Source organism: Augochlora pura, chromosome 2 (genome assembly GCF_028453695.1).
Source record: "Augochlora pura isolate Apur16 chromosome 2, APUR_v2.2.1, whole genome shotgun sequence".
Taxonomy (NCBI): Eukaryota; Metazoa; Arthropoda; class Insecta; order Hymenoptera; family Halictidae; genus Augochlora; species Augochlora pura.
Genome location: NC_135773.1, coordinates 10,296,327 through 10,321,167, shown reverse-complemented (window position 1 = coordinate 10,321,167; position 24,841 = coordinate 10,296,327). Strand labels below are relative to the sequence as shown.

General features: G+C 39.2%; 1 protein-coding gene across 2 annotated transcripts in view; it reads right to left on the bottom strand.

Annotated features, from left to right (window-relative positions):
- Positions 1–6,255: 6,255 nt before the first annotated feature.
- Eip78c (Ecdysone-induced protein 78C) overlaps positions 6,256–24,841 on the bottom strand; it is a 167,852-nt gene continuing 149,266 nt past the window's right edge. For both annotated transcript variants that reach the window (XM_078194661.1, XM_078194656.1), the window contains 5 exons: positions 17,307–17,448; positions 13,027–13,412; positions 11,188–11,487; positions 9,982–10,378; positions 6,256–8,045 (listed from right to left, as the gene is read on the bottom strand). In XM_078194661.1, the coding sequence (XP_078050787.1) occupies positions 9,986–10,378; positions 11,188–11,487; positions 13,027–13,412; positions 17,307–17,448 (1,221 nt within the window). In that variant the 3' untranslated portion in view covers positions 6,256–8,045; positions 9,982–9,985. The remainder of the gene's footprint in view (positions 8,046–9,981; positions 10,379–11,187; positions 11,488–13,026; positions 13,413–17,306; positions 17,449–24,841) is intronic.

Genomic DNA, 24,841 nt, shown 5'->3' with positions numbered 1-24,841 from the left:
GTAAAATATCGTTTAGGTCGTTATAAACTACACTTAAGATGTTTAACGTTCGCAAATTAGTATACAGTCTATGGTGGAAAGTCTTATACACGTTTGCGGTAGGTGTTGCTGACGATTTACGACGGAATCTGTTCTCGTTGTTGGTGCACACAGAATTTCTCGAATAACCGTGTGTTCCGTCTTTCTGTACTTTGTTCTCATGGTATATCCGTAAAATGGCGAACAATGTGAGACCATACTCCGTTGCATTAATCATCGGATTGCGACCGATTTGACCGAGATTCTTCCTTTTCGATTAATCATTTTCTCCATTGATTTTGTGTCGTATATACATAAACGGTATTCACGTTTTGTTCGCGAGATGCGCGGAAACGACAAGAAAACAGCAACGCGGTGTGCTACGTTCAATTAACATTTTCGCCGTACTCGACAACGTTCAATTTTATATTTCCGAACCAAAGACGATGCGTATTAATGTGTATATTATATACATATACGGTATTTATAGTAATAAAAATAATTCGCGGCAACAAACGTTTTCGTTCGTGTATGTAGTGACGCGCATTAATTGAACGCGAAAAGCATTTCGTTGGAATTAATGCATGGCGGGAAATAGAGAAAACGCATTGGACCGCAAAGGATTAACTATCGATCGAATCGCTAACGGATATCTCGGATGTGTCGTGACCAGAAACGGGCAGCAATTTTGTCTGCACAAAACACTGCGAATAATCAACGAAACGAATAACATTTTGGTCGTTGTAGATCGTATAAAATGGAAACTCCGATCGTGGATTCAAACAATATTGTACACTGAACGTTCAGGAAGGTTACGCTACTTATACGCTATTTTTCGTTTATTATTTGTCAGCGAAACAAAACTCTGCCCGTTTCTGGCTGGGAAATACTTGGAATCGGCGATCAAATGAAACGATACTGTTTGGTGATTAAGTACGTTCACGTGGATAACGTTTATGCGAAATGGGAAGTAATGTTTTAATGAGCGTCCACGAGTCACATGAGAATGTACACTGCTCAATGTGCGATATTGAACCAAGGAACGACAATAATAACGCGTTTAACAAGGTTGCGGCACACGAAGATTCTTGGTTTCGCCGTTCGATTCGCCTGTCCCTTGTAGCCCGAAAATTGTCTCCTGCGGATACTCGACGGGTTTTACGGAACAGCAGACATTAGAAAAATATTTTATATTCTTTCGTTTAACGATGCTACGATGAGTGCTTTTTTTCGAACGGAAGTGCCATTGAAATCGATGGACTGTGTCGGGCACACGCGAATCAAAACGATGTTGCACCTATGGAAGTAGGCTCTCGAATAATTCTGGTTCTCAAAACCAGTAATTGTAATTTCATCGAGCCGCGAATTTCATTGTTTCGTGGTTGAACACAAAATGCCAATATTATTGTCGTATCTTGTTCAAGTGAACCAACGTTTCCCAATCGTTTTGCTTAGAATGTTATGTGAACGAATTCCTTGTCTGTGGAAATGGATTCTTAGTTTAGCACAATCTTCTCCGGAAGAACAAGCAGTCGTTTAATAAATAGTTATACGTTCGAAGGCAGTTTATAGGTTCACAATCAAGGTTTTTTTTTTCTTCTTTCGCGAACATTCTTACTTTCAAAGTATAACTTAACACATTATCATTAGATTAGTACGTTGCAACCATGTAAAACGAACAGAGCTTGATGGGAAATTATATAACGGTTGATTAACGTTTAAAAAATATATGCTCTTTAATTTATTCGTAAAACTAAAGATTTGTTATTGATGTTGATTGGGAAACGCTGTACAATAGAACCTTTAGCACGAAAACGACGAATTTCATTCCGTGCACCTGTACGCACCTGTATTGCTGGTAACAAGTGTACAAAGTGAACATACAACTTGCTGATCCCATTCTTTTTTTTTATTATTATTAGTGGACGAATGTTCATCTTGCGATTTATCGTCATTTATAACTGTGTAACAACATTGTATTATCATCGAAGTTGTGTCTACTTAATAGATATAAAGTCTTGTCAAATAAGCCATGTTCTGGTTTCAAACAATTAAGAATTTGGTAACAGTCTAATATGAATTATTTTCTCATAAAATAATCGTATTCCTATTAAACAATGAAATTGCTGATCATTACCGTGAACAATAGTTATTTATTATATAAAGCTTTATAGATTACAGTTTTATTTATTTTCCAGAAGAGCATAAATAATATCGATCATTCCAAAATTAAATGATTGAAGATAACGTAAAATCAGTTACCAGATTATACACTTTTAAAAAGATTCATCTTCGTTTTATTTGAATATAGCTCTTTGTATTATAGCTTTTAATGACTGTTCTCGTAAATCTATACAAATGAACAGTTGTATCTCATAAATCCAAAAACAATCAGGGTAAGCAAGTCGCACAATTCACCCTGTATATCGCATGATTTACGTAAGTACTGTAGGAAAGATGCATGTATGTATAGATGTCTGTGTATAGGCGTGTATATTTGTCTGTGAAATAGTGTAATGTGTGCGCCAAATTAGCGAGCGTGAGCGTATCGCAAATTTGTGTACGCGTTGGTGTAAGATAGGGCCTCGCTTATTATGCTGACAGAGAAAGAGAAACAGAAAAAAAGAAAGACGGATCGAGAGATATATAGAGAGAGAGAAAGAGAGAAAGAGAGAGAGAGAGAGAGAGAGAGAGAGAGAGAGAGAGAGAGAAAGAGAGAAAAAGAGATTAACAAATAAATATAATTACACGTACATCGCGCGCGGGCGTGCGCGCATTAAACTTAATCTCTAACAAATCGATATCGTTTCTTTCTTTTCTTCCTTTATAAAACAATTAAAATGAAACATTTGTACTTTAGCAGTATAGAGCAGTCCTTTGTCGTACTTATTTACCTTAATATCATTATCGTCGTTTATATTATTTTTATACATATATATGTAATATTATATTTTTTCTTTTCTTTTCGCATATTTTCCATTTTTTCTAAAAGAACAATTCCCGCCTCGCTTGGCACGCCATTCATTCATCGTCATCGTCATCGTCATTTTTCGGCATCTCGATTACAATCTTGTTACATAAGCTGTCCCGTAAAATTATCAATCAATCAGAAGAAAGACAGAGGATTTACCGCCGGAGACAAGATGATCCTGGCGGACACGGTTAGCAGGTTTGCAATATCTGATTTTCTTCCTTTGAATAATGGATTCGATGGATCAGCGAATGTAAAGTTGAATAAGACCATCGATTTCGGGATCGTCTTATGTCCGGCAGGATGGTCCTCCCGGTTGGCTGCTTTGAGATTTATAAAATGTCCGGTATAGATATAGGTATGCAGTCGATATCTCGTCTATTATAAAAAAGAAGGATACTTGTGTAATATATGTGAATAGAGCGTACGCGACGAGATGCACGCTTGAGCACAACTTATCTATAAATATACAATCATAGAATCAATATCAAACAAAATCGTGATTATTGCAGAATCCTGGCTTACGGGCGGAATACATATGTATATACACATATATATACTTCTCTTGTTTCATATACATGTATATACATACAATGTATATATACGTATATTCGTTATATAATATTTATCCTCTGAAGAAACAAAAAGACTGAAAGGAACCGCCACATTTTCGTTTTGTTAGAACGTTTCCCAGAGAAGGAAAATACTTACTTGCATATAAAAAAAAAAAAAAAAGAAAAGTAGAAGGAGGAGAGAAATATTGAACGCGCAAAGAAAAGGAAAACGCTTAGAGGAATTAAAAGTATAAGCTCGACGCACAATAAAAACGTAACGCCGATCGATAAACCTCGACTATCAGTGACAACAAAATAGTAAAATGATAATGATAAATTGCAATCGTAGTACAGGGCACGATTAACTCGAATAATATTAATAATAATGGTACATTGATATACGCAACGATTCCCACAGTATATGTACAGATATAATAGCACCATGACCGAAATCTCTGGGTTACAAAGTATGTAGCGTTTCGGAATGAGGAGTGGATGATGAGTGGATGGAACGGAGGAGAACGGAAATGAGAATCGGTTCGAGGAGGATGTCGAGGAGATGGGGTGTGATCTTGCGCTTCGGTCGGAACACGAGAGAAGGGAATGAAAGAAGCAGACGTACGATTCAGTTAAAAGGATGCTACGTCGATTATCATTCTTACACTTTTCCCGATTGCCCAGATCGATCGTTGACTTCGCTCTTTCTGCAAATCGGCAACGGTAGAGAACACGCGCGCCCTTTTACTACCGACACGGGGGCTTATTAAATGCAGACATAACTTTCTTAACCTGTTAGCTGCGTACGACGTGTATTCACGTCATAAGGAAATGGCAATTTTACATCTTACAATAAAAATACTTCTCTTACCATCTATGCCAGAATGCTTATGGTAACATATTCATAAATTTCACACGTTTTAGAATAATTCTAAAATAATTATCAAAATAACTACACTGAGTATGATCAATAAAACGCGTAACAAAATTTATCTTGAAAATATAACGCAGCTAAGTGGTTAAGCGATTACACAAAGATATTCTCAAAACATGAAAGCTTTATACCAAAGATTCTCAGTTAATATTCAACTACTTTTAAATTGAACACTTCGATTCTGTTGTATTTCATACGTAATCTAATGATTTAAACAAATCAACGGTAGAGGGGGCGGTAAAGACAGTTTCGAAAATAGTATGTGCACTATATAATTACTCCTATCTGACAATATTCAATAAATTGCTTGTTATTAGGAATAACTTTTTGTTCGAACCTCTTGCAATTATTTCGAAGTCCAACGCCGTCCGGCAGCGATCGATCAGCGCGATCGAGCAGTTATATTACAATTAATATCGTAATTAAGTATTTGGCCGTTTCGATTAACGTGTTCCATTCAACGTTCACAAGAGTATCGTAAAGTAACGCGATTGCTCTAGGTCGGCGAATAAGTCGTAGGGACTAGAAATTTTGAAAAAACGAATCGCAAATTCAAATATCACAGGAGGAAAATGTCACGGCATTTCTTTTCTTTTTTTTTTTTTTCGCTCTCCTCGTATCGCCGTTTCCGTATCGAGCCGGCGATGATTATTAGGACAGCCACTAGACTCGCTCGAATTACAGAATTTATATACACGAGCAGAAAAGCGCTCATACATACATTACACACCGAGTGACTCGATTTACATTTCATTGAAATTTTCCTCGCTGCACGTCTCATGACGAAGAGAGCGAGAGAGATAGGTAGATTCAGATAGCGATAGAGTGAGAGTGAGAGTGAGAGAGAAAGAGAGAGAGAGAGAGAGAGAGAGAGAGAGAGAGAGAGAGAGAGAGAAAGAGAGAGAGAGAGAAAGAGAGAGAGAGAAAGAGAGAGAGAGAGAGAAGAGAAAGAGAGATAGGAAAAGAGGAAGTAATAATAATTTAAACGATGGCGAGAAACAACTCGCTTCGCGTGCTTTTTATTTTCTCTCTCCTTAATCATCTTTTATCACATTCACGTGATTCCCTGGCGCAGATTTGTTTTCGTAGATCATACGAGAGTCGAGAATCCTCAATCGATATGCTTTCTCGCTTCGCCTCGTTTTATTTGTTCACGTTTTTTTTTTGAAAATTCTCTCTCGTAGTGCTTAAAATCGAGGAAAGGGCTGCGCCATTTCGTTCTCGCATACTATAGTAGTTCTGTTTGTTAGCAGAATTGTAGAGATGGCCTACCAGATTAGATCTACGCTCATTCAACACAATGCGTTTAATAACTATTTTTCTTGCATATAGATTTATAATCTTCATATATATATTCATATATATATATATAGACTCATATATATATTTTTTATTTATTTATTTATATATTCATTTATTTACTTTTTATATTAAACGATGATATTCCTTCTTTGTTCAATATATTAATTAGGTATGATATGTTTATTCACAACTTGATGTGAGCGCTTAAAGTTGGAATTCTGTCTTTCTTCCGTCGTCAACAGAGTCATCGTACACTCTCGCCCGTCTTCTACCAACGATTTCCCAAATCATCCAATTCGACAGAAGTTAGCGAATGCACCGACGCGTTACGTTAACGTTAATTTAAGTACGCAGCTAGGATAAAACATTAATTTTTCTAGTGATAAACTTAGATTCTCTCAGAATTGTTCATTTCCCTCCCGAAAGACCCTCCCCCTCCCCAACCCCCGCCCATCCCACCGGACCCACCCAAAGTCGACCAAAATCTCTCACGATGAATGTATATTTATAAGTATATTTTACATATCGATACGCATTACATGCTAGTCATTGTCAGAGAGTTTTTTTTTTTTTATTTAGCGTTCAAGAGTTCGAAGAGTTCGAAACATGCTCACTTCAGGAGTCCATTCAACAACACCGGGAAACGTTCTCCTTCGTCGATGATTGTTTGCCGACGACCGACGTTTGATCAATCCGATAACAAATTGCAACAACTCAACGGTATATGTTACACGTGCACACCGTGCGCGACCATCGACTCGTTTTCTCCTTGCTCTTTTCGACCACACCGTGCCGCGCGCAGCCGGAAAGTCGACGGTCCCGCAGGATGAGCGAAGCAGAATTCGATTTGTCGGTATTATTCGAATCGGTCGGTCAAAGTTGACTTCCAAGGTTCCAGCTGCGCTGGGCTTTAGCGTGGAACGCGAGCTTCCGCGCAAATTTGTCCTTCAGCCGTTATCGTTTTTAGAAAACCGAAAAGTCTCAACGAAAGAAGACGGTATACATATACTCTCTCCGTTCCCGCGGAACACCCTGAAGCGATGCAACAATATCTATAAAGGTAATCCACTATACACTACTTGTCAAGTAATAAAAATAGAGATTGCATAGATTGAGATTCGTAGCGGATGCATCTAAAGAGACACGATCCTATAAAGATTTATCATCCTCTTGAGCTTTATAGCGTGAAACATTCCTGTTTTTCTGTACTTGTATAATATCTGTATAATATGTATAAGTGTGATACGCGCATGTAGACCTTGCCCGCGGCTGCGCCGATGGACTTATGGTTGCGCGCGTCCGCCATTTCCGTCGACGCGTGTCCCTGCCGGATGGGGAACCCGACGATTCTATGGACGAACGGAAAAATATGTTTCATCATCGCTTGCGATATGTCTGCGAGTTTGTGGCCGCCGATCTTTCCCCCATCCGACCGGCCGCGAGCGACCGAGACCGATCTAGAGCGATCGAGAACGCGACGCGAGGCGACGCGGGACACGCGTCACCAAAAAATGTCTTCGAGCCCTCTTTTAAACTACCTCGGTCTTCCGTTTTTATGTTCTCTAAAAGTTCGCCCGAGAACTTCCACCGGGAGCGCCATAATAAACGGCGCTCCGGAAATTGATCACGGTTTTGTGCTATCTTTTCCGCGCGGCGCGTGTTCGATCACGACGCCGCTTTATTGCAACAACGATATGCGCGAGACTAATTTACACGAGACGAAAAGAAAAACGAAAAAATGCTATCCTCCCCCCTCATCGACTGAGTATTTAAATGCTTCCCGAAGCGTTCCGCGGCGAATAGGTACGGATCCTCGTGCTCGACGAAGCTCTTTCGATTTCGGATGTCGAACGGCTCTCGGACCCAAGTGTTGATACCGCAGTGTGATTTATTTCGTTCCATTTATTAATCGACCGAACCGCCGTCCTTTGCGTCCAGGGGAGCTTCGATCAGCAATCTGTACCGCCTCGCCGTGGAACGATCCATCTTCCGTTCGTTTGTCAATGAGACGAACGGTGCCGGATCCGGCGAGATCGATCCGCCGAAATGGCGGCGGATCAACGATCCACAGGCTTCTCCTCATCCTCCTCCTTCTCCTCCTCCTCCTCCTGGCGCGCAGCATCGCCAACGTGTGAAAACAAATCGTCCTCGTGGCACGTTCGAGCCGCGTTTGTGCGATGACCACTGGCAATCGGAGGATTCTCCCGTTCCATTTTCCCGGGGGGCCGTTCGTTTTTCGTCGAATTAACTCGATGTACTCTGAAACATTCTTCAAAGACGATCCACCCGATTAGAATGCTCCGGCGTTGTCGGGCGAGCGCGCGCGCGCGCGCTATTGAATTGCAAATTTCGGACGGATTTCAGGGGCGTGGATGAAAATGCAAACACGGATTTATGGAACGCGCGGTGACGGTTTCACGGGGCCGGGACACCCGGTGCTGTTCCAAGTTGGAAAGTAAGTCGAGGTTGAAGTCGCTCCGGGACTCGTGCCTCCGGCAACCTAGTTTTGCGTTTTGAGGGTTCGGCGGATCCGCGTGACGTAATTTACTCTGTTTGCCGAAGTCGCCTGTGGAGAGAGGAGATTAGCGAATCCGTGATACCGCAAGCTCCTTCAGAGTTTTGCTAACTCCAGGGAGGTTTTTGGGTAGACAGTATCATCTTTCGGTACGTGCAGACTATACATAGAAACGCGGGGGACTCTGATCGTATCCCTCGGACTTGGGTAGACTCGTTAAGGAAAGGTAACCGGTCTAGAGTTTCGAAAAGTCGATCGTTTTTTCCTCATTTCCTGTGTTATTTCAAAAGTATGTAGTTGAATAGACATTTCGGAATTTTCCTCTCGTTTTAATTTTTAAAAACTAACCCAAAAATGTAAAAATTTATTACTATATTGTTCATGAATCACAATTGACATATCGATTTTAATGCATTCATCCATACATAGTTTAATGAAAGAATAGTTTGATAAAATATAACCGTTAAATAAACTGAAAACAAAACGTAAAAAAAGTATGGAACATTGCAACAATATTTACAATTACTGAAACGAATGATATTATCATCCGGATAAGATTATTATTATTTATTTTATTGATTGATGATTATTATTTATTCACACGAATGTGATCGTTTCAACCTTTTCCTTGAAATTTTTATTGTACAATCAGTAATAACATCCAGCGTCTAAACAAAACGTTAATAAACTATTCTTGGATTAATTTAACTTTCCTATAAACTGAAGAAGTTCCTATTGCAAAACATCACGTTGACTTAAATATAATCAAATTACATAAATTCTGAATTGGAATAAGCTGAGTTGGAAAATAAATCCGAAAGAAACGTCCAATATTTATTATATTTCGTTCGTGTTTCTATTCTAAGAGTTAAGCATGTGACCATAGAAGCTTTTAACTTTAACCTCTCCTCTTTTTATTATTCGATATTTAATCAAATATAAATGGGAGTCTCGTATTATTACTTTGCTCTACAAGAGCTTTTCCGAAAGCTTTAATAAATCAGTCGCTTTTCTGTTTTCGGCATGAAATAGTAGCTACCATTTTACGACCATCAAAAATTCAACGCGGCCCACAGATTGAGAGACGCTGATTTACAAAGTCGGATTGTTATTTTTGGGACGAAAATATACAGACATCGCTTGAAAAATTAGGACCACTCACAATTCTCTCGTCTTATGTCATTATTATCACTCATTGTCATCTTCGCTCGTGTGTCATCTAAATATCTTAAATAATAACTAGATTGCAAATTATATACATTTACGACAAATATTTATAAGTCAAACACAAAACTAAAATCACATTAGAGGAATTTAAGAATATTGTTACATTATATTCAACTTATCACGATTGTTAAAAGAAGAAAGATATTGTCATCATAATTTATGTTTCTTACAATCGAGTTAGATCATTTGTATTGTAAACGAAACACATTGTTCAGCATATAAAAAAATATGAAAAGTGGCATGTGGAAAAATTCCCAACGAAGACGTTTCTTCATGTTCGTCCTGCTAGACATTTTTGATTCGCTTGAAACGTGGCGGTCGCGCGAGATAATACGTCGAATGCAGATTGTATATTTTGCTGTTGAATTTCTTGCAAATCGAAAGATTACACTTTGAAAATTGCGAGTGGTTCCAATTGTTTGGGCATAGGCTGTGGGATTGCAGAGTGGTTGCGGAAAGTTACCTGTTCACTGAAGATCCTCCTCGCATTTGGGAATGTCGAATATTTCGGCGAAGAGGGGCGGTAGTTTGAGCTTAGTCCAGTTCCTCCTGAACCAATCAAGGAGATTCGCGTGTCTGGCGCCCAGGGCTCTCAGCTCCGGTATCCTCTGCGAGACGCTGGAGACGTTGGGACAGCCGCCCGCGGATGTGGCCTCGCTAGGAACCGTGTGATTCCGTAACGCCTGCACCTTCAGCGCCTCCAGAAGACGATCCTGAAGCCTCTGCACCGCCTTGACGTCGTTCAATCCCGGCCTCTCGGCCAGAAGAACGGCGCCGGAAAAGAGGCCCAGCTCGGTGTCCGACAATTTGTGACCGTTCAGCGCCGACGTGAATTGCATCAAGGCGGATACAAAATCCGGCTGTTTTGTTTCGGAACGTTTTAGGATCGATTAAGTAATTGTCGGGGATTCGAAAGCAGCTGGTCTGCCAGGGGATTTGGGGAGATCGGCTTTGAGTGATCGACAACTTGATTCGAATGCAATCCCGACGGAGTTTGCACAAAGCTATTGTAGGTAGAGGATTAACGGCCGGTGTCTATGCTTTGGGGGTGATGATGTTAGCTCGTCCTATAAATTCGTGCCGTTTGTGCTTTGATATTCGGATATTCATATACAGATTTTTGCACTCGAAATTAATCCTTCCGTAGACTATAATCATATTTTTTCAATCTCTGCATTAATTCTTTGGCAGATCATATTAACCTGTTTGCAATGCAAATTAAATATTTTGTCAATAATATTAACGCTTTTACGAAGCAAATGAATTCTTTTACAGGTCTTATTCATCCTTTCACAAGTTGAATTTACCTTTTTCAAAATAAAATTAACGCTCTGACAAATCAAAATTGGCTGCGCTGTATACACAATTTTTAAAAATATTAATCTTTGTTAATTATTTATATAATGTCATTGAATTTTAAAATTCAATATGGATTTTATGTCAAATGATTACAAATGCGTCAAGGTTATTAACAAGATGGATAGTAAAATTTCAAGAAGGATTAATTTCATTTGCAAAATAATCCGGCGTAAATTTGGCGATATTTTGTGAAAAAAGCCCGTCATTAAAAATCTAAACGTTATTGGGTAAAGATTTACAGTCTGGTCATATAATTCAGCAGACATTTTTGTTTGTGCCTACAGAATGTGTTATTCACATTGATTCTCACCTCGTACATCAATTCCATTTGCTGCCTAGTGATATAAGTACCATCCTCGAATGTCATCGAACTGTCAGTGGTCATCTTTGAGATATGGCTGAGCCAGACCTCAAAGAAACCGACCTTAATCAGGATCAGCTGATCGTCTTGCGAGAGCTCGCAGAATCCTGGCACCCTTTTGGCGAACTCCACCACCCTCTGCACCGACGGCGTTATCCTGGTGGCGAACTGTTGCCACAGCCAGATCCTTTGCGACTCGACTGTCTCCGCCGTCGAGGACGCAGCCTCTGGATCCTCGGGACTGGCAGGCTGCGAAGAAGCACTCGCCTAATCAGCCCGATTACAAAAGAAACAGGCGTTCCTGCCAGTTCCAGTAAGACATCTCAGTTTAATTTCAATGAAAATCTAACAACGGATGCGACTGAACTTTCTGGTTGATCCTTATCATCGCTGACTCATTAACTCTTTGGCTACTAAAGACGCACGTTAATTTAAACATATTACGAACTATTTTCAATTTATCATTATTATATATTATCTTTAATAATTTTTATATGAAAGGACATAAAAGTAAATTTTAATATTTAAAATTTTATACGTTGTTTTTTAATTGATGAAATTTTTTCTGATAAACAATCATATTTTTCTGATAAACTGATAACATCGGTTACTAATCATTATATTTATTTTGCAAATAAATATGTCAACATAATTTATGTTTTCGTTAACGATCATAATTAGCATGGGTTTTGTTACATATATGCCTGACACAGTTTTGTGGAGAGTGAAAGCACTTTGAGAAAAGTTTCGTGTTCAATTAAAATGCAAATGTAATATAACACTCGATATCTTCTTTCCATCTTTTAAGAATTTTCTCTCTACAATTACTCTGCTCGAGCCTGACTAAAATATAGATTATGGAAAACAATAGGCACGATTCTAACATAGTTCCATTGTCGAGCGGTTCGCTCCTGTATTGTTCTTCCCCACTCTGTTATTTCTATCTTTCTCTAACGTTGTTGGCGAAAGTAATTCGCGATATGGTAGACACAGATGGTAGAGCGATTACAACGAAGTAGTATATTATTAATTCTTTTGTAATTGGGATTAACTCTAAATCTGCTTTCCATCTTTAAAGCTGGCATATCTAGGCACGTTTCAATGATACAAGAGATTGCGTAACAAAACTAATGTTTGCTTTAGAGGAAGAATCATTTAGATAGAGGTGATTTTTTACTGTAGACATTTATATCAGTGTATCGTTATAGCCAATATATAAACAAAACGAAAACCTGTATAATAATTTACATGATTACATTTTTAAAGTAGGGTGTTAGCAGCTATGTTTAAAATGGTAGGGAATACTAAATAGGGAATAATAGATATTTAATATTGTTGCTACTTGGCATTACTGTTTCGAATCTCATTCGATGAGCATCACATTTTAAATAATCAAATTTGTTTCTTTACTCGCTGTAATATTAGATTAGTGAACATACGTGACCTTCTTTAAAAAAAAAAAAAAAACACCAGTGACCTTCACACACGGCTTTGAGGAGAAACTCTTTTTCAGTTCATTAATTGTCCTCTGAAGCAAACATTTAATTTATTAGACATTTTCTCATATCGTATCATTTCTTATAGTATCAACTCTTATCGTATTGAAAACAAACAAAACAAAAATAGAGAAATTAAATTGCACCCCAAGCTGCCGTCCAGCGTTTCTGTGTTGTGACATTTCACTCGTTCAACCGCGTGTTCTTTTGATTACGCGTCGTCGCGTCCGCCGTTAACGCAAGTTCGTCAACGTCGCGCGCGGTTTCGGTAATTAATGTTTGCGGAACTCACCGGTATTGTCATCGGTTTCCGAACGATGCCCCTCGTCGATTCCTCGGTGAAGCCGCAGTGAGCGTGATGCGCCTGGGAAACTTGAAGTATCACGTCGTACACTGCCAACTGTTTCACGTCAGCGTCCGACTGATCCGCTTCAACCACCGCTGCCGGTGGCACGCAAGCTATGGTGTTCTGACTCTGACTGTTGTTGTTATTGTTCTGGCTGGTATTGTTGTTGTTGTTGTTATTGTTATTGTTGTTGTTGTTGTTATTGTTGCCAGCACCGGGAGATGTGAGTTGCTGCACGCCCGTGGTCGTTGTCGTTGTAGCGGTGGTCGTTGGTACTGCGTCTTCGGGGCCGCGTTCTCTTGAACGTTTTGGCACCCTGCCGTATCTTACAGCTGAAACAAAATCATTCGTTAACTGTTACACCGTTAAATATATTTCGGAATTAATGCAAGACCTTCATTTTTGCTATAACATCGTTTTCTTGAGGAAACATTCTTTCGTTCGTCTTCAAGAGGAACATGCTATAATCATTTACTTATTTTGCATATGAGAATGTTATAACATGGTTAACTAAGTTGCATTTAGACTATTTTTGATCTTGAGTAGAATTCGAAACGGTGAAGTCTTCGGAACATGAGACTTTTATTTTCTTTGCAATATGATAAAAGACCTGGTAGGTTAAAATATTTTACTTGCTGCAAAGTATTATCACTTTTTCAAAAAGTGCATTCTCCATGGATTATTTGCAACGTTCATCCGATTTTATCAATTAAACGGCGAATTTTAAGCACCGCGGTGTTCGCAGGCGCATAAACTAAAAAAAAAGAATCCGTTTCTTCTGCACGTGGTGAAATCGTTTATGCAACAGGATTTGGCTGAATATCTGCAGTCATAATAATGATAATTTAGCGGCGAAGTATGCAGGACAAATTAGAAAGCAACCTCTGGGGTTATGGCGCGATTGTTTATTCTCTTTCGGCCATTATTCAGCTTTTAGAAAATCTGTGCCGCGAGACGGATACCATTTTCATATTAAACTTTCACTGATAAATATCCCACCAGTTAAAGCTTACATTAAACAGCGACTACGTGAACTTTATAAAAAGCGAAGATCTACGAAGAAACGGTGCGCGCGTAGAAGAAAAAGAAAAACGTGGGACGATGTTATAATGAAAAGAGAACGATGTTGGGCGATTAAGGCCAGCGCGCCGGATTAAGGGCAACTTCCATTACCGTATACATCAAGAGCTTTCATCCCTTCATTAATCATTTTCAACTGGAAACTTAAGCTCGTCCACAGTAGCATCGAATAAATTACCAATCTTCTTCTTGTTGCTTTCTGGCCTTGGCAGCCCGTCAAGAGTATTTGCGCGTACACAGTTCTCCAATTACAGGCGCTTAAAGATAATTACGCTCATAATTCGATAAGATCAAATTCAGTCTGCTGATCCTTCTATTTCGAAACAGAAAGATAAACATTTCAGAAACAACTATTTTTGCGTTCGAGCATTTGATCAATTCGTCGAAATAGCTGCTACAATGATACCAGTTTGTGAACTATCCATGAAATACCACCCCGAACGTTTCTGAGGTAAATTAATTGAAAGTTAAAAGTAAATGCTCCACGCATTTCTAGCATCAAGGTATGATAAATGGCATTAAAACCAATTTCACACAACCTCGAATATCATTTGAAAAATCATCGATGGCTATTGGAACCTCCAAAAAGCTTTCGCTTATCACAGTATCCAACTGTGCTGGCGCGATAAATCAAGTATTGCGTGAATTATTGCAGTTACCGTGATCGAGTTACACACTTCATTTTGTACAGAAACGCTTGATTGCGATTTTTTTTGCCAAACGTGTATGTACTTATTTTTCCTTGTTAGAACAACAAGGCTGCGTAAATAAAATGAATGTGTCCACAAATGTAATTAACCGGCTAGATTATGAGATCACAAACGCTGAGTCAGAAACAAGTTCTGTCTCCGATCCGAGAAAAGTCCTTCGAGGTGAAATCGAATTCCAACTTTCTATAAATCGACCAGCAAGAACCGCGAATAAAAGTGTAAAAATCCGCGACGTCACAATTGCGCATTGAATACTATTCAGCCCAGCAATATAATCACACAATTGGAAGATTAATGTCCGACATCCTGCATCGGAGAATTATGCCGTCCAATAGGGGATGATGCTTCCGGACAGCTTTACCCTCTATGATGTAATGCACCCCTTTCGAAGCGGATCAGAAGGCTGCTAAAGCTTATTACGATTTCGCCGACAATACGAGCGGGAAGCTTCCCGGGCTGCCTATTACACACAGCCGCATATTGCACCGTGGAACTTTGACGTTTAATTATGCACGCAACTTCGCTTCAGTTTACTTTGCCCTCGCCGTGCTCCACCGAGCCCCGGAAGTTTCGGAAAGTAAAAGACACCGCGATTATTAACGCGAGCGTGTACTTCCCCTGTCGGGAAGTGAAATGAAAAATATTCTATTAACGGCAGCATCTTGCCCGTCAAATTTATTCATTGGTCAGGGGGTGTAACAGAATATGCACCACTACCTGGACTGGATCCAATTTGCAACTCGTAGGGTAAGTGATATCGTTAACAGCAATGTAATTTCTTTGCTCATTCTTCTCGAGCAAGAATTTAACTTCAGGTGTGCTCTTTTCTCGTTTCTCTTGCATTTAATTGATATTTATTCAGATTTGTGGAATTCTTTTTAATCTAAGTGTTTGTTCAAATTCGAGTTGTAGATATTTTATTTGCTATGTAACAATATACTATACTGTATTGAAATAGTGTTTCCAAATACTTTACTATTTTTATCTTGTGGACAACTTATGAAAAGAAATTTTATCTTGTGGTTCATTCAAATAAAGTAGTAGAAATAACTTTGTGTTTTATATACTTTAACGATTTTAATTTAACGATTGAGTCCATAATAACTGTATCACGCAGAAAGGCAGATTAAAACTTTAATGCTTGCATAGTCTGGCGGATGACAGTGTAAGTTAATTTTATTCTGATAATCGATTTTAATTGTCTGTTCATTTTACTGTACCAAAGATAGACTAGAAAGAAAGACTATTATCCAGTAGCCGTGTGTCATTCAACGCGTTGATGAAGCCGTGTTCTTTTAGAAAAATTATCCCAACGTTTGTATAACATTGTACTCGAGCTTCGTCGGGGTTCGAATGGCACGTTGATACTTGAGTAACAGTAATCGGAGCTGACGGTAGTGTTGGCATTGCATGGTGATAATTTTGTTTAAAAGCATACAGCTTATGTACACGAAAGTCTCGATTACGATAACGCCATTGTCGTACACATTTTTATCAAATAAGAGAAGTTTAACATATGTAGTTAGTTGTTTTGTAGATTCTTTAACATTTTGACTGCCATGCTAATAATTTCAAGAATTTTGTCCAATTTTATTTGAATGTTAATCAAGATTGAAAAGTTAAACAATATAGTATTGATTACTTTGTGAATATTCTTACTTTACGCGTGTTCTAATAACCAACTATTGTTACAAATTGTAACTCTAAAAAATAAAAATGAAAAACATTTACGATTTAGCAAGTTTTTTAAAGGGTTGTAATATGGTTCACCCTTTCGTATTAAATAGCTACATTACTTACCGTCAATATAAAAATATAATTGTACTAGGTACGCCAATTTAAACTAAAATTTTGATCGTTTCGAGCTAGATATTTTTCTCTATTTTTAAAGCTTTTAGAAATATTTCTGGGAGGGAGACCTACCCAATCAATGAACACTTCAGTTTTATATCCGTTGAAATGATCATCCAAGAATCGTTATTTAATCCCTTGAATGATATTATTGTAACCATATTTATCTGCCATTAAATTTATACATCCCTGAATACGTTAAACAACTAACGAATGAACATTCAATTAAATCGATCAATTATTAAGAAATGACACTGCAAACCACGTGTAGAATGTCTAGTATAGAACTACTTTACTAGTTTTGCCTATAGAACTATTAGATAAATTTTAACGTTAAAGAAGGTATGATGAACGTTAGCTTTTCTTATGGTACGGAAAATGCACTTAAAACATGTACCCTAAGCCACTAAAATTCGCAGAGACACGACAAATCTTGCTACAAAGACATATTCCACTTTCATTCGCATTTTTTCGGATCCAGTCCACGGTATGCCATCCATGGATTAATTCCGGTGGTTACACGAATTTGCATCGCGCAAGTCACGGCTCAAAGTAATCTTCGTTTCAAGCGACTCGTCTACTTACAGTCCCTGGACATGCCGACAGCTAGGCACTTCTTAAATCTGCAATACTGGCAGCGGTTCCGATTTAATCTGATGACCAGACACTTGCCGTCCCTCAGGCACCTGTATTCTATCTGCTTCTGAATGCTTCTCCTGAAGAAGCCCTGCAAAAAAAGAACAATCGCCGTGATAACAAACATTTCTCCTCTACACGCGGGGATCTTTATTCTTACATTCTACTTGCGGCGCATGGCAAGTAATATTTGTATTGTTCCAAAACTGTCTAACGAACTTATATTAATTATTTCAACATATATTGAATTATTTATAGTATTCTCTCTGGCTTATCACACGATTTAAAATATATGTTACTATTTGTACTAACTTATGCACCAACTTAAAATGTATATCAAGTACAACGTGTTTAAATATTTTATGCATTATCTGGTAAAGCACCGAATATATTGTTTAATTGTATATTTTGAAGTTACCAATATTGTAGTCACTTCCCGTTGCTTTTAACGCTCTGCTCTACGATTTATGTTTCAATTACGTACTCGTAAGATCGGTCACGCGTCGAGCCTTTCACGTTGCGCGAAACGTACGAAGTTGCTCAAAAGAAGGCACCGAGAAAAGTGTAGAACCGATCCTCACCAACCAACCCATGTTAATGACCTCGCGGAAGTAGGGTAAACGCGTTTCCCTTATTGACAGAAACGATCCCTTCCTATTAACCACAATTTCCAAGTAACGAAGGCTCGAGTCTGGCCAATTGTAAACAAACAACGCCTCTTGACTACCGTCATCGTATTGCTATCCTTTGGTCGTCATTTTCGGCTAGGAAGCACGTCAGGCTCTGAGTGTGTTAGTATTACTTCCGCGAACGCAGGCGAGCAAGAAACGCGATGGAACTCAAGAGCTATAGAACAGTCGAGACAAAGTGAAACAGATACCAACAATTACAATGTTTAAGAGCGTTGAATTATTTTCTTAGCTTCGTTATGCAAAGACATAATTGGACTGCAGATTTTATGCATTTGCGATACAATACAAGATATAATATGAAATACCATAACTTTCTTTCTTTAAATGGCATTTACATTTTACGAAGGCTGCATTCAATGAAACATTTTAACAACGAAATCGTTACATTTTGTCAATATAATCGATTCGGAAATATTCATCGATACAGCGTGCAGACGTCGCCTCTGAAGGATTAATTAACGGAGGATCAACCAAAAAAAGTTTTCGTCCAAATAGACTAATATATGTATAATGTTGTTCCGTTCGCCTTCTTCATTGATCGACGCGCGAGATGAACGATCGCTCGTTACCACGCGGCATCGTGAAATCCTACGGACACGTCGCCCGCTTGTTTATCGCTTTCCCTTTCCCAGGCGGTCGCGTAACAGTCGATTAACACGGTAATTTCAACGCTTGGCAGTGAAACGTCCTTCGACGGCGACGACGTTGCGCCGGTCTCAATAGCGGAATAACCGCATCCGATGGAGAAGCGGCCGGGAAACGCTTGAAAAATTGCTGACGATTCACGCGCTCGAGCACGTTCCAAGCTTCAAAGTCACCGGAGCGGCGTTGTTGCCTCAAAGGGGTTGATAAACCTTTGAAAAATTCCCATTCACCGGCCTCTTCGATTCCTTCCTGCCCGTCCGGGAGCGGGAAAGAAAAATCTCTTTTCGCCGAACGATATTACTTCCCATAAATCCGACAAACGTTACGCCGCGCCGGGAAATATCGAACGTTCACCCATCGGAGTCCATCTGTTCCGAACCCGATTGATTATTATTACACTATGAAGAGTTATCGCGGTTACGCGATGACGAATTAATCACGATATTCATTCCTTTTTATTAATCTACTCGCGTCGAAAAATTGGGATCTGTTCCACTAGACGGATAATCACTTCCTCAACGATGTTTATTAATTCTTTCTTTTACTTATTTATTCATTTGCTCACAGGAAAAAAAAAACTCTTTAGAATCCAATAACGGTCACGTTGTTACTGATACCTAAATGAAAACTCTGCAAGATATTATATTCGTATATTTATATTTTCTATTATTTTTAATATGAAGATATATATATATATATATATTAAGGTTACATTGAGTCTATATTATTCGCACTACTGTACCATAGACACACGAATTATTGAAGAATTTGTTTCGCGCTGTCGGGCTATCATTCGCGTCATCGATTACACCGTTCCCTGATAAATTTTCGTAACGATCGCTGCCTTCAATTTGGCCTGTCAGAGTGTTCAAGATAAGGTTGTCAATATTTCAGGCAGGGCAGATGAAATCCCGCTCCCGGACGTCCTGAACGATTTTCCCTTAAACCGGAAAAGTTTCGGAAGCGGCGCACGACTCGCCGTTCTGCTCTCCCTTGTTCCGCCTCGGGAAATGGGATTTCGTCGGCCGGGAAAGAGTGGAAAAAAGGGAAGGGCGATACCTCGGAACACGCTTATTGGGCGTCGATATTCTTTCCTCGGGATGTCGGCCGGGATGAAGAATACAATTGAATTATGCATCGCCTCATTGACCCACAGACGTCGAGCACTGGATAGGAAAAGGGACCCTTCGCGAACGGAAATAATTTAGCACCTGCCGGTGCTGATTTCAAAATTTTTCCGCACGATCAATATTCGACGACGCTTTACTTCGCGAAGCGACGCTTCCGTCCTATGAAAATAGTCTCCCGTTAGTGATTTTTGTAGCTCTATTTTTACCGCGTCTCATAGTAATTCTGAATGATTTACTGTATGTTCGATGTTCGTTGCGATCGATTATTTTAGACACGTGTCTTGTCCCTACAGAACTTGACCCTAATTTCCACATTCTTATAATTAGTATTTTTTCACATCGCTGTTATAGCATCCAACAAAATAAACCTGTTATACATCTTAGCTAATAGATCTTTCGTTCTCGATTTTTTCGCTATTTCATTCGTGACTACGTCATTACCGGTTCCACTCATACTATAGACGTGTAAACGATTCGAATTAGTAAGCGTTTTATAGTTCTCCCGATCACTCATTGTTCCAGACATTTCGCAATATTATTGCTCAATTCGTCGATCACTTCTCGACAAAAACGAATAAACGGAGTCACGAACAAGAGCTGACTCAAATACTAAACTTTTCACGTTTCGTGAACTGGAGTTTCATCTCGATATATACTCATATATTTTAAATTCGTTATTCCTGCAAAATACAAGAACATTGTGAAACGGTGCTCGGTATTATGCGTCTGAACTTTTCAACATTCATCCGGCTAAATATATTTTTTCTGAATTAATAAACTCTCGAAATCGCTGCGGTGGAACAGAAAATGTCAAATAGAAATAGAAAAACGTGATACCGGTGCAGACTTTACGCGAAACGAAAATTTTTAATCGCGAAAGTGCCACAAGTGTTCTCCGGGAGAAAACATTCGAGAGCGAGGAATTAAAAATATTCATAATTATTTGAGCAACAACTTGAAAGAGCAATTGAAAAATTCCGAAACCAAGTAGGTTCGGAATAAATCGTGCCCGTTTCGAGGAAAAAGTAAATAGCGTTGTTGTTTGGCGAGCTTTTCGAAGTAAACACTCCACCGCGCGCGGGATGTTATTGCAGTCGGGTATTCGTCAGCAGGAAACACTCGCGATAATTCCGATGGTGCCGGCGTCGGATTGTAATTGACTCAGAAACGAGAGGACCGTGCCCGGCCCTCGCGACGATGTTCCAGGCTCGGCTTAAAATTAATTACGCGAGATTCGCTTCCTACTTGGCGCAGATAACGCGGCGCGACGGTCCAATCTCACGGCGGTGCCTAACGGCCAGGACATCGGCGGGCGTGACTCACGGCGTTGTCGTATGGCAGCGAGCACGCGACCGGGAAGTCGGCGAGACCGATTTTTTCCCGCCGTCGTCCTGTTAGCTCCTGCGTGCCGCTGATAACGAGCCGCCGCTGCTTTTCCCAACTTCCTCGAATTATCGATCCTCGAAGCGTGGAATGATTCGCGGACTACCCCGAGGCCAGCGATGGAATTAAGTATGCTCGCGGTTACGGTACAGCAAGGTAGACGGCAGTATCGTGATCAGAGCTGGCTAATATTTATAGAGAAAATATTTGATATACTACTTTAAATAATAAATTATTTACGATGGTAATTAAATAGTATTTTGTCAGCTCGACAGTGGTAAGCGACACGGTGAGGTAGAATAATATAACTTGCAATGGACTCGTGCCTTCGCCTAAAATCTACTCAATTCCATTGTGATGCTGTCTGTTTTTATTAAGATTAATTGTTCGGATATAAAATATTGGGCAATGCGGAGGAAGCATAAATTTTTATACCATAAAAAGACAACGAAGGAACATTTTTGATAGAGAGATTTAATGAACGTGTATGACGTGTGACATTTTTCTTCACAGCTACCGATACAATAGCTCGGTTGCGATAAAAGAGAATATCGCCTCGAAAAGAGAATATCATGCCAAGTTATTGTATCGATCGATATTTATGAATTTGCGTCGAAGTTGATGCCATCGCTAGCTAGGATTCAAGCTATTCACGGTTAGATATCTTGTAATTACCGCGGTTATCGGCAAACCCTTATCAACAACCTCCAGTACCAACCTCCATATCAGGGAACAGGCCTAATTAAGCGAAATGTGGTTCGCGCAAAACGGAGGATCTCCTTTAAAACAGATACCCAAGACGATTGATTTTACTGTATTCTAATATTTTTTTGCCACATTATATCTGTCGCTTAACACTTTACCGACCGGTAGCTTATAAATCGACTTTTTACTCCGAACGATAACAAATCGGTTGTCATATTAACCAATAATTTAATATCTATTATTGTAAGTAAGCTTTAATATTATTATATAATTTTTTAAATATCAAATATGTTTTGCGACTAGTAAAATTAATGAAATCAATATAGAATCGAAAATGTAACATTGAGCTAAATTTTTACGGTCGCAAAAGAGTTAATATTATTTAATTATGTCTGAGAAGAACCTAACCGATTAGGATGGCCAAAACTAGAGGATTTTCAATGACTCTTATACCGTTCGATGACTGACCAAGGAAAACTTATCTGTGCAAAATTTCAACTCTGTAACTTGTTCGTGTGGGTGGAGTCGTTGATAACCTCTAAGCGCAATTAATGGCCACCTTAATCGGTTAGGCCCTCTCTGACGTTTCTAATAAGTTATTTAGATTATTCGGCGTTGTCCAGGTAATTCGAACGTTTTATTTACCGTACGTTTACATAAAGATCGTGATAAACCGATCGTTTGGATCACATAAATCAGTAGGGATACGGGATTCCAGAAACGCTGCGCTGTAATGGCTATACAGGACTATCTCGGCGCTTTCGAAAGCTCGTTTTTTTCCTATCGATTCTCCCTGCGCTCCCTCGCAAACGACATTTTTACGAGCCCTAAATCCAGATTGTGACGCGGAGAATTATTCGCCGATTCGGTGAATATTCGGTACCTTTGAGATCGATATCCTTCCAACGTCGTCGTTCTGCCAACATTTTTTGCTACGGCGTATCTGCATACCGTCTCCTGCGCGCAGCAACATCGAAGTTTATTTTACGGACGGTTTGCATTATCCTCAGTAATAATAGCATGTAAATTAATATAAAAATTTCTTGTATGTATAGGTCTTTCTTAAATTGTTCTTAAATACCAATTATCCGTATTATCCGCACCTTGTTTATATGATCGAAACTTTAACTTTCATTATCCGATACTGCTGTCGAGGATAATCTTAGTTACCTTGGTCCTTCCAATATTCCCAACAAAATTTGGACCAAATTTTAGTATTAAAAAGTGGAAGCTCTCAGCGTTTTGCACGATCTCCGAACTCTGAATATTATTAAACTCGTCGAGGTTATTAAACTTACCGAGAAAGACTTTGGGGAAGGTCAAAGGTTTGAAACTTAAAAAATGTCTGAGATATTAGTTAATGTAATTTCGAAAGCTTTTAGGTTTTCAATGCAACAAAATTCAATGCTCGCCGAATCTTAGAACATTTCAAAGTCCCCAAGGTCTTCAGATCTCAAAAAGTTAGCCCTTTTGAAATTCAGTCGACAATTTTCCAAGGTCTTCGATGCATTTAATCATCCTATGGTCGTTGGATGAAAGTTTACGAATGTTTCTTTTCAACACGTTCCCCGCTAGCGTCACGCATGTGACAACCATAATTTTGACGTCACATATACGTAAAGAACATCAAACTAATTTGATGGCCGTCGTTATCTAAATGGCACAGCGTGATATTTAGAGAATTTGTTTATTAATATATTTAAAGTCTCTTATTTTTATGCAACGTCATCATTGTCTGCATCAACTACATGACATCGAAACTACAAAAAAAGTTCGTTAATTCTTTAATTCTTTAATCATTTTAAAAAATTAAGAAATAATGTATTGAGTGTTTCGGCAATAACAAAATCGAATATTGAAAAGCTGAAAAACTGGAGTTAATCGATTTCGCCGGTGAAGGCTCAACTATAACTACGAAAGCTATTAACACGGTTAGCGAACGTGGTAAATAACTCTTTGATTTCTGGCGAATTCAATCGTGCTGCGATGTGTTCGTTTAAAATATCAAACGACGAATAAATCAGAATCGATTCGATCAATGTACGAAATAAAACTCGGAAATCCAAGCGGACTGTTTTGCCGCGATACTTTCCAAGGAATGTAGGGAAATTAAATCGTTGAAAATCGTTCCAGCTAAACAGAGCTTCGTAACGCGTGCACCCGGCGAAAGTACTCGCGAGTACTCGAACAAAACGCATTGGCATCGATCCGAGTCTTGCGAACAATTCCTGAATATTCAGCGAAGCCGTTGGACGTTTGTTCGAGGTCGAGTTAATTGTAACAGGTGAACACGCGGAAGGTAATATGCGGGGAATGTGGGCACGTACCACGCAGCGCGCACGTTACATCGAAATTAACCAGCGGGGCTGCTCGGGGGAGGGTTTCTGTTCCGTGGGTCGGGGTTGACCTCGTTGCCGACGGCCAACGGGACGGCTCGTTTAGTAAGTGACGTATTATGATTAATGTGCTCTGCGTGGAAACGAGTCGAAACTTTCGTCCAGCGTCCCTCCGGTTGCTTCGCTTTGCCGGACACAAAAGGAGTCGGCCGCTCCGACGACTGCTCCGATAATTAACACTAAAACCGACGGACCCGTGGAGACGATGGCACATAAATTCTCAATAGATATTCTTATTTATAGCCGAGACGTTCTTAGACCAAATCGGTTAACTCTATCTCTAGGATTTCTTGAAATTTTATTTTATTATTGTCGAAGCACTCGATTAACTCTCAGCTTTTTATACTTCAAGAATATTTCCTCGACCTTGGTTTTGATACCATGAAATAACATAAACTGTGGAACAAGAGACAATTTATCATTGGCAATTGATTATTATACGTGCATATTAAACGATTGATTGCTATACATTCCATTCATGTTAGGCAATTTATTATCGCATGTGTATATTAAACGATTGATTATAATACGTG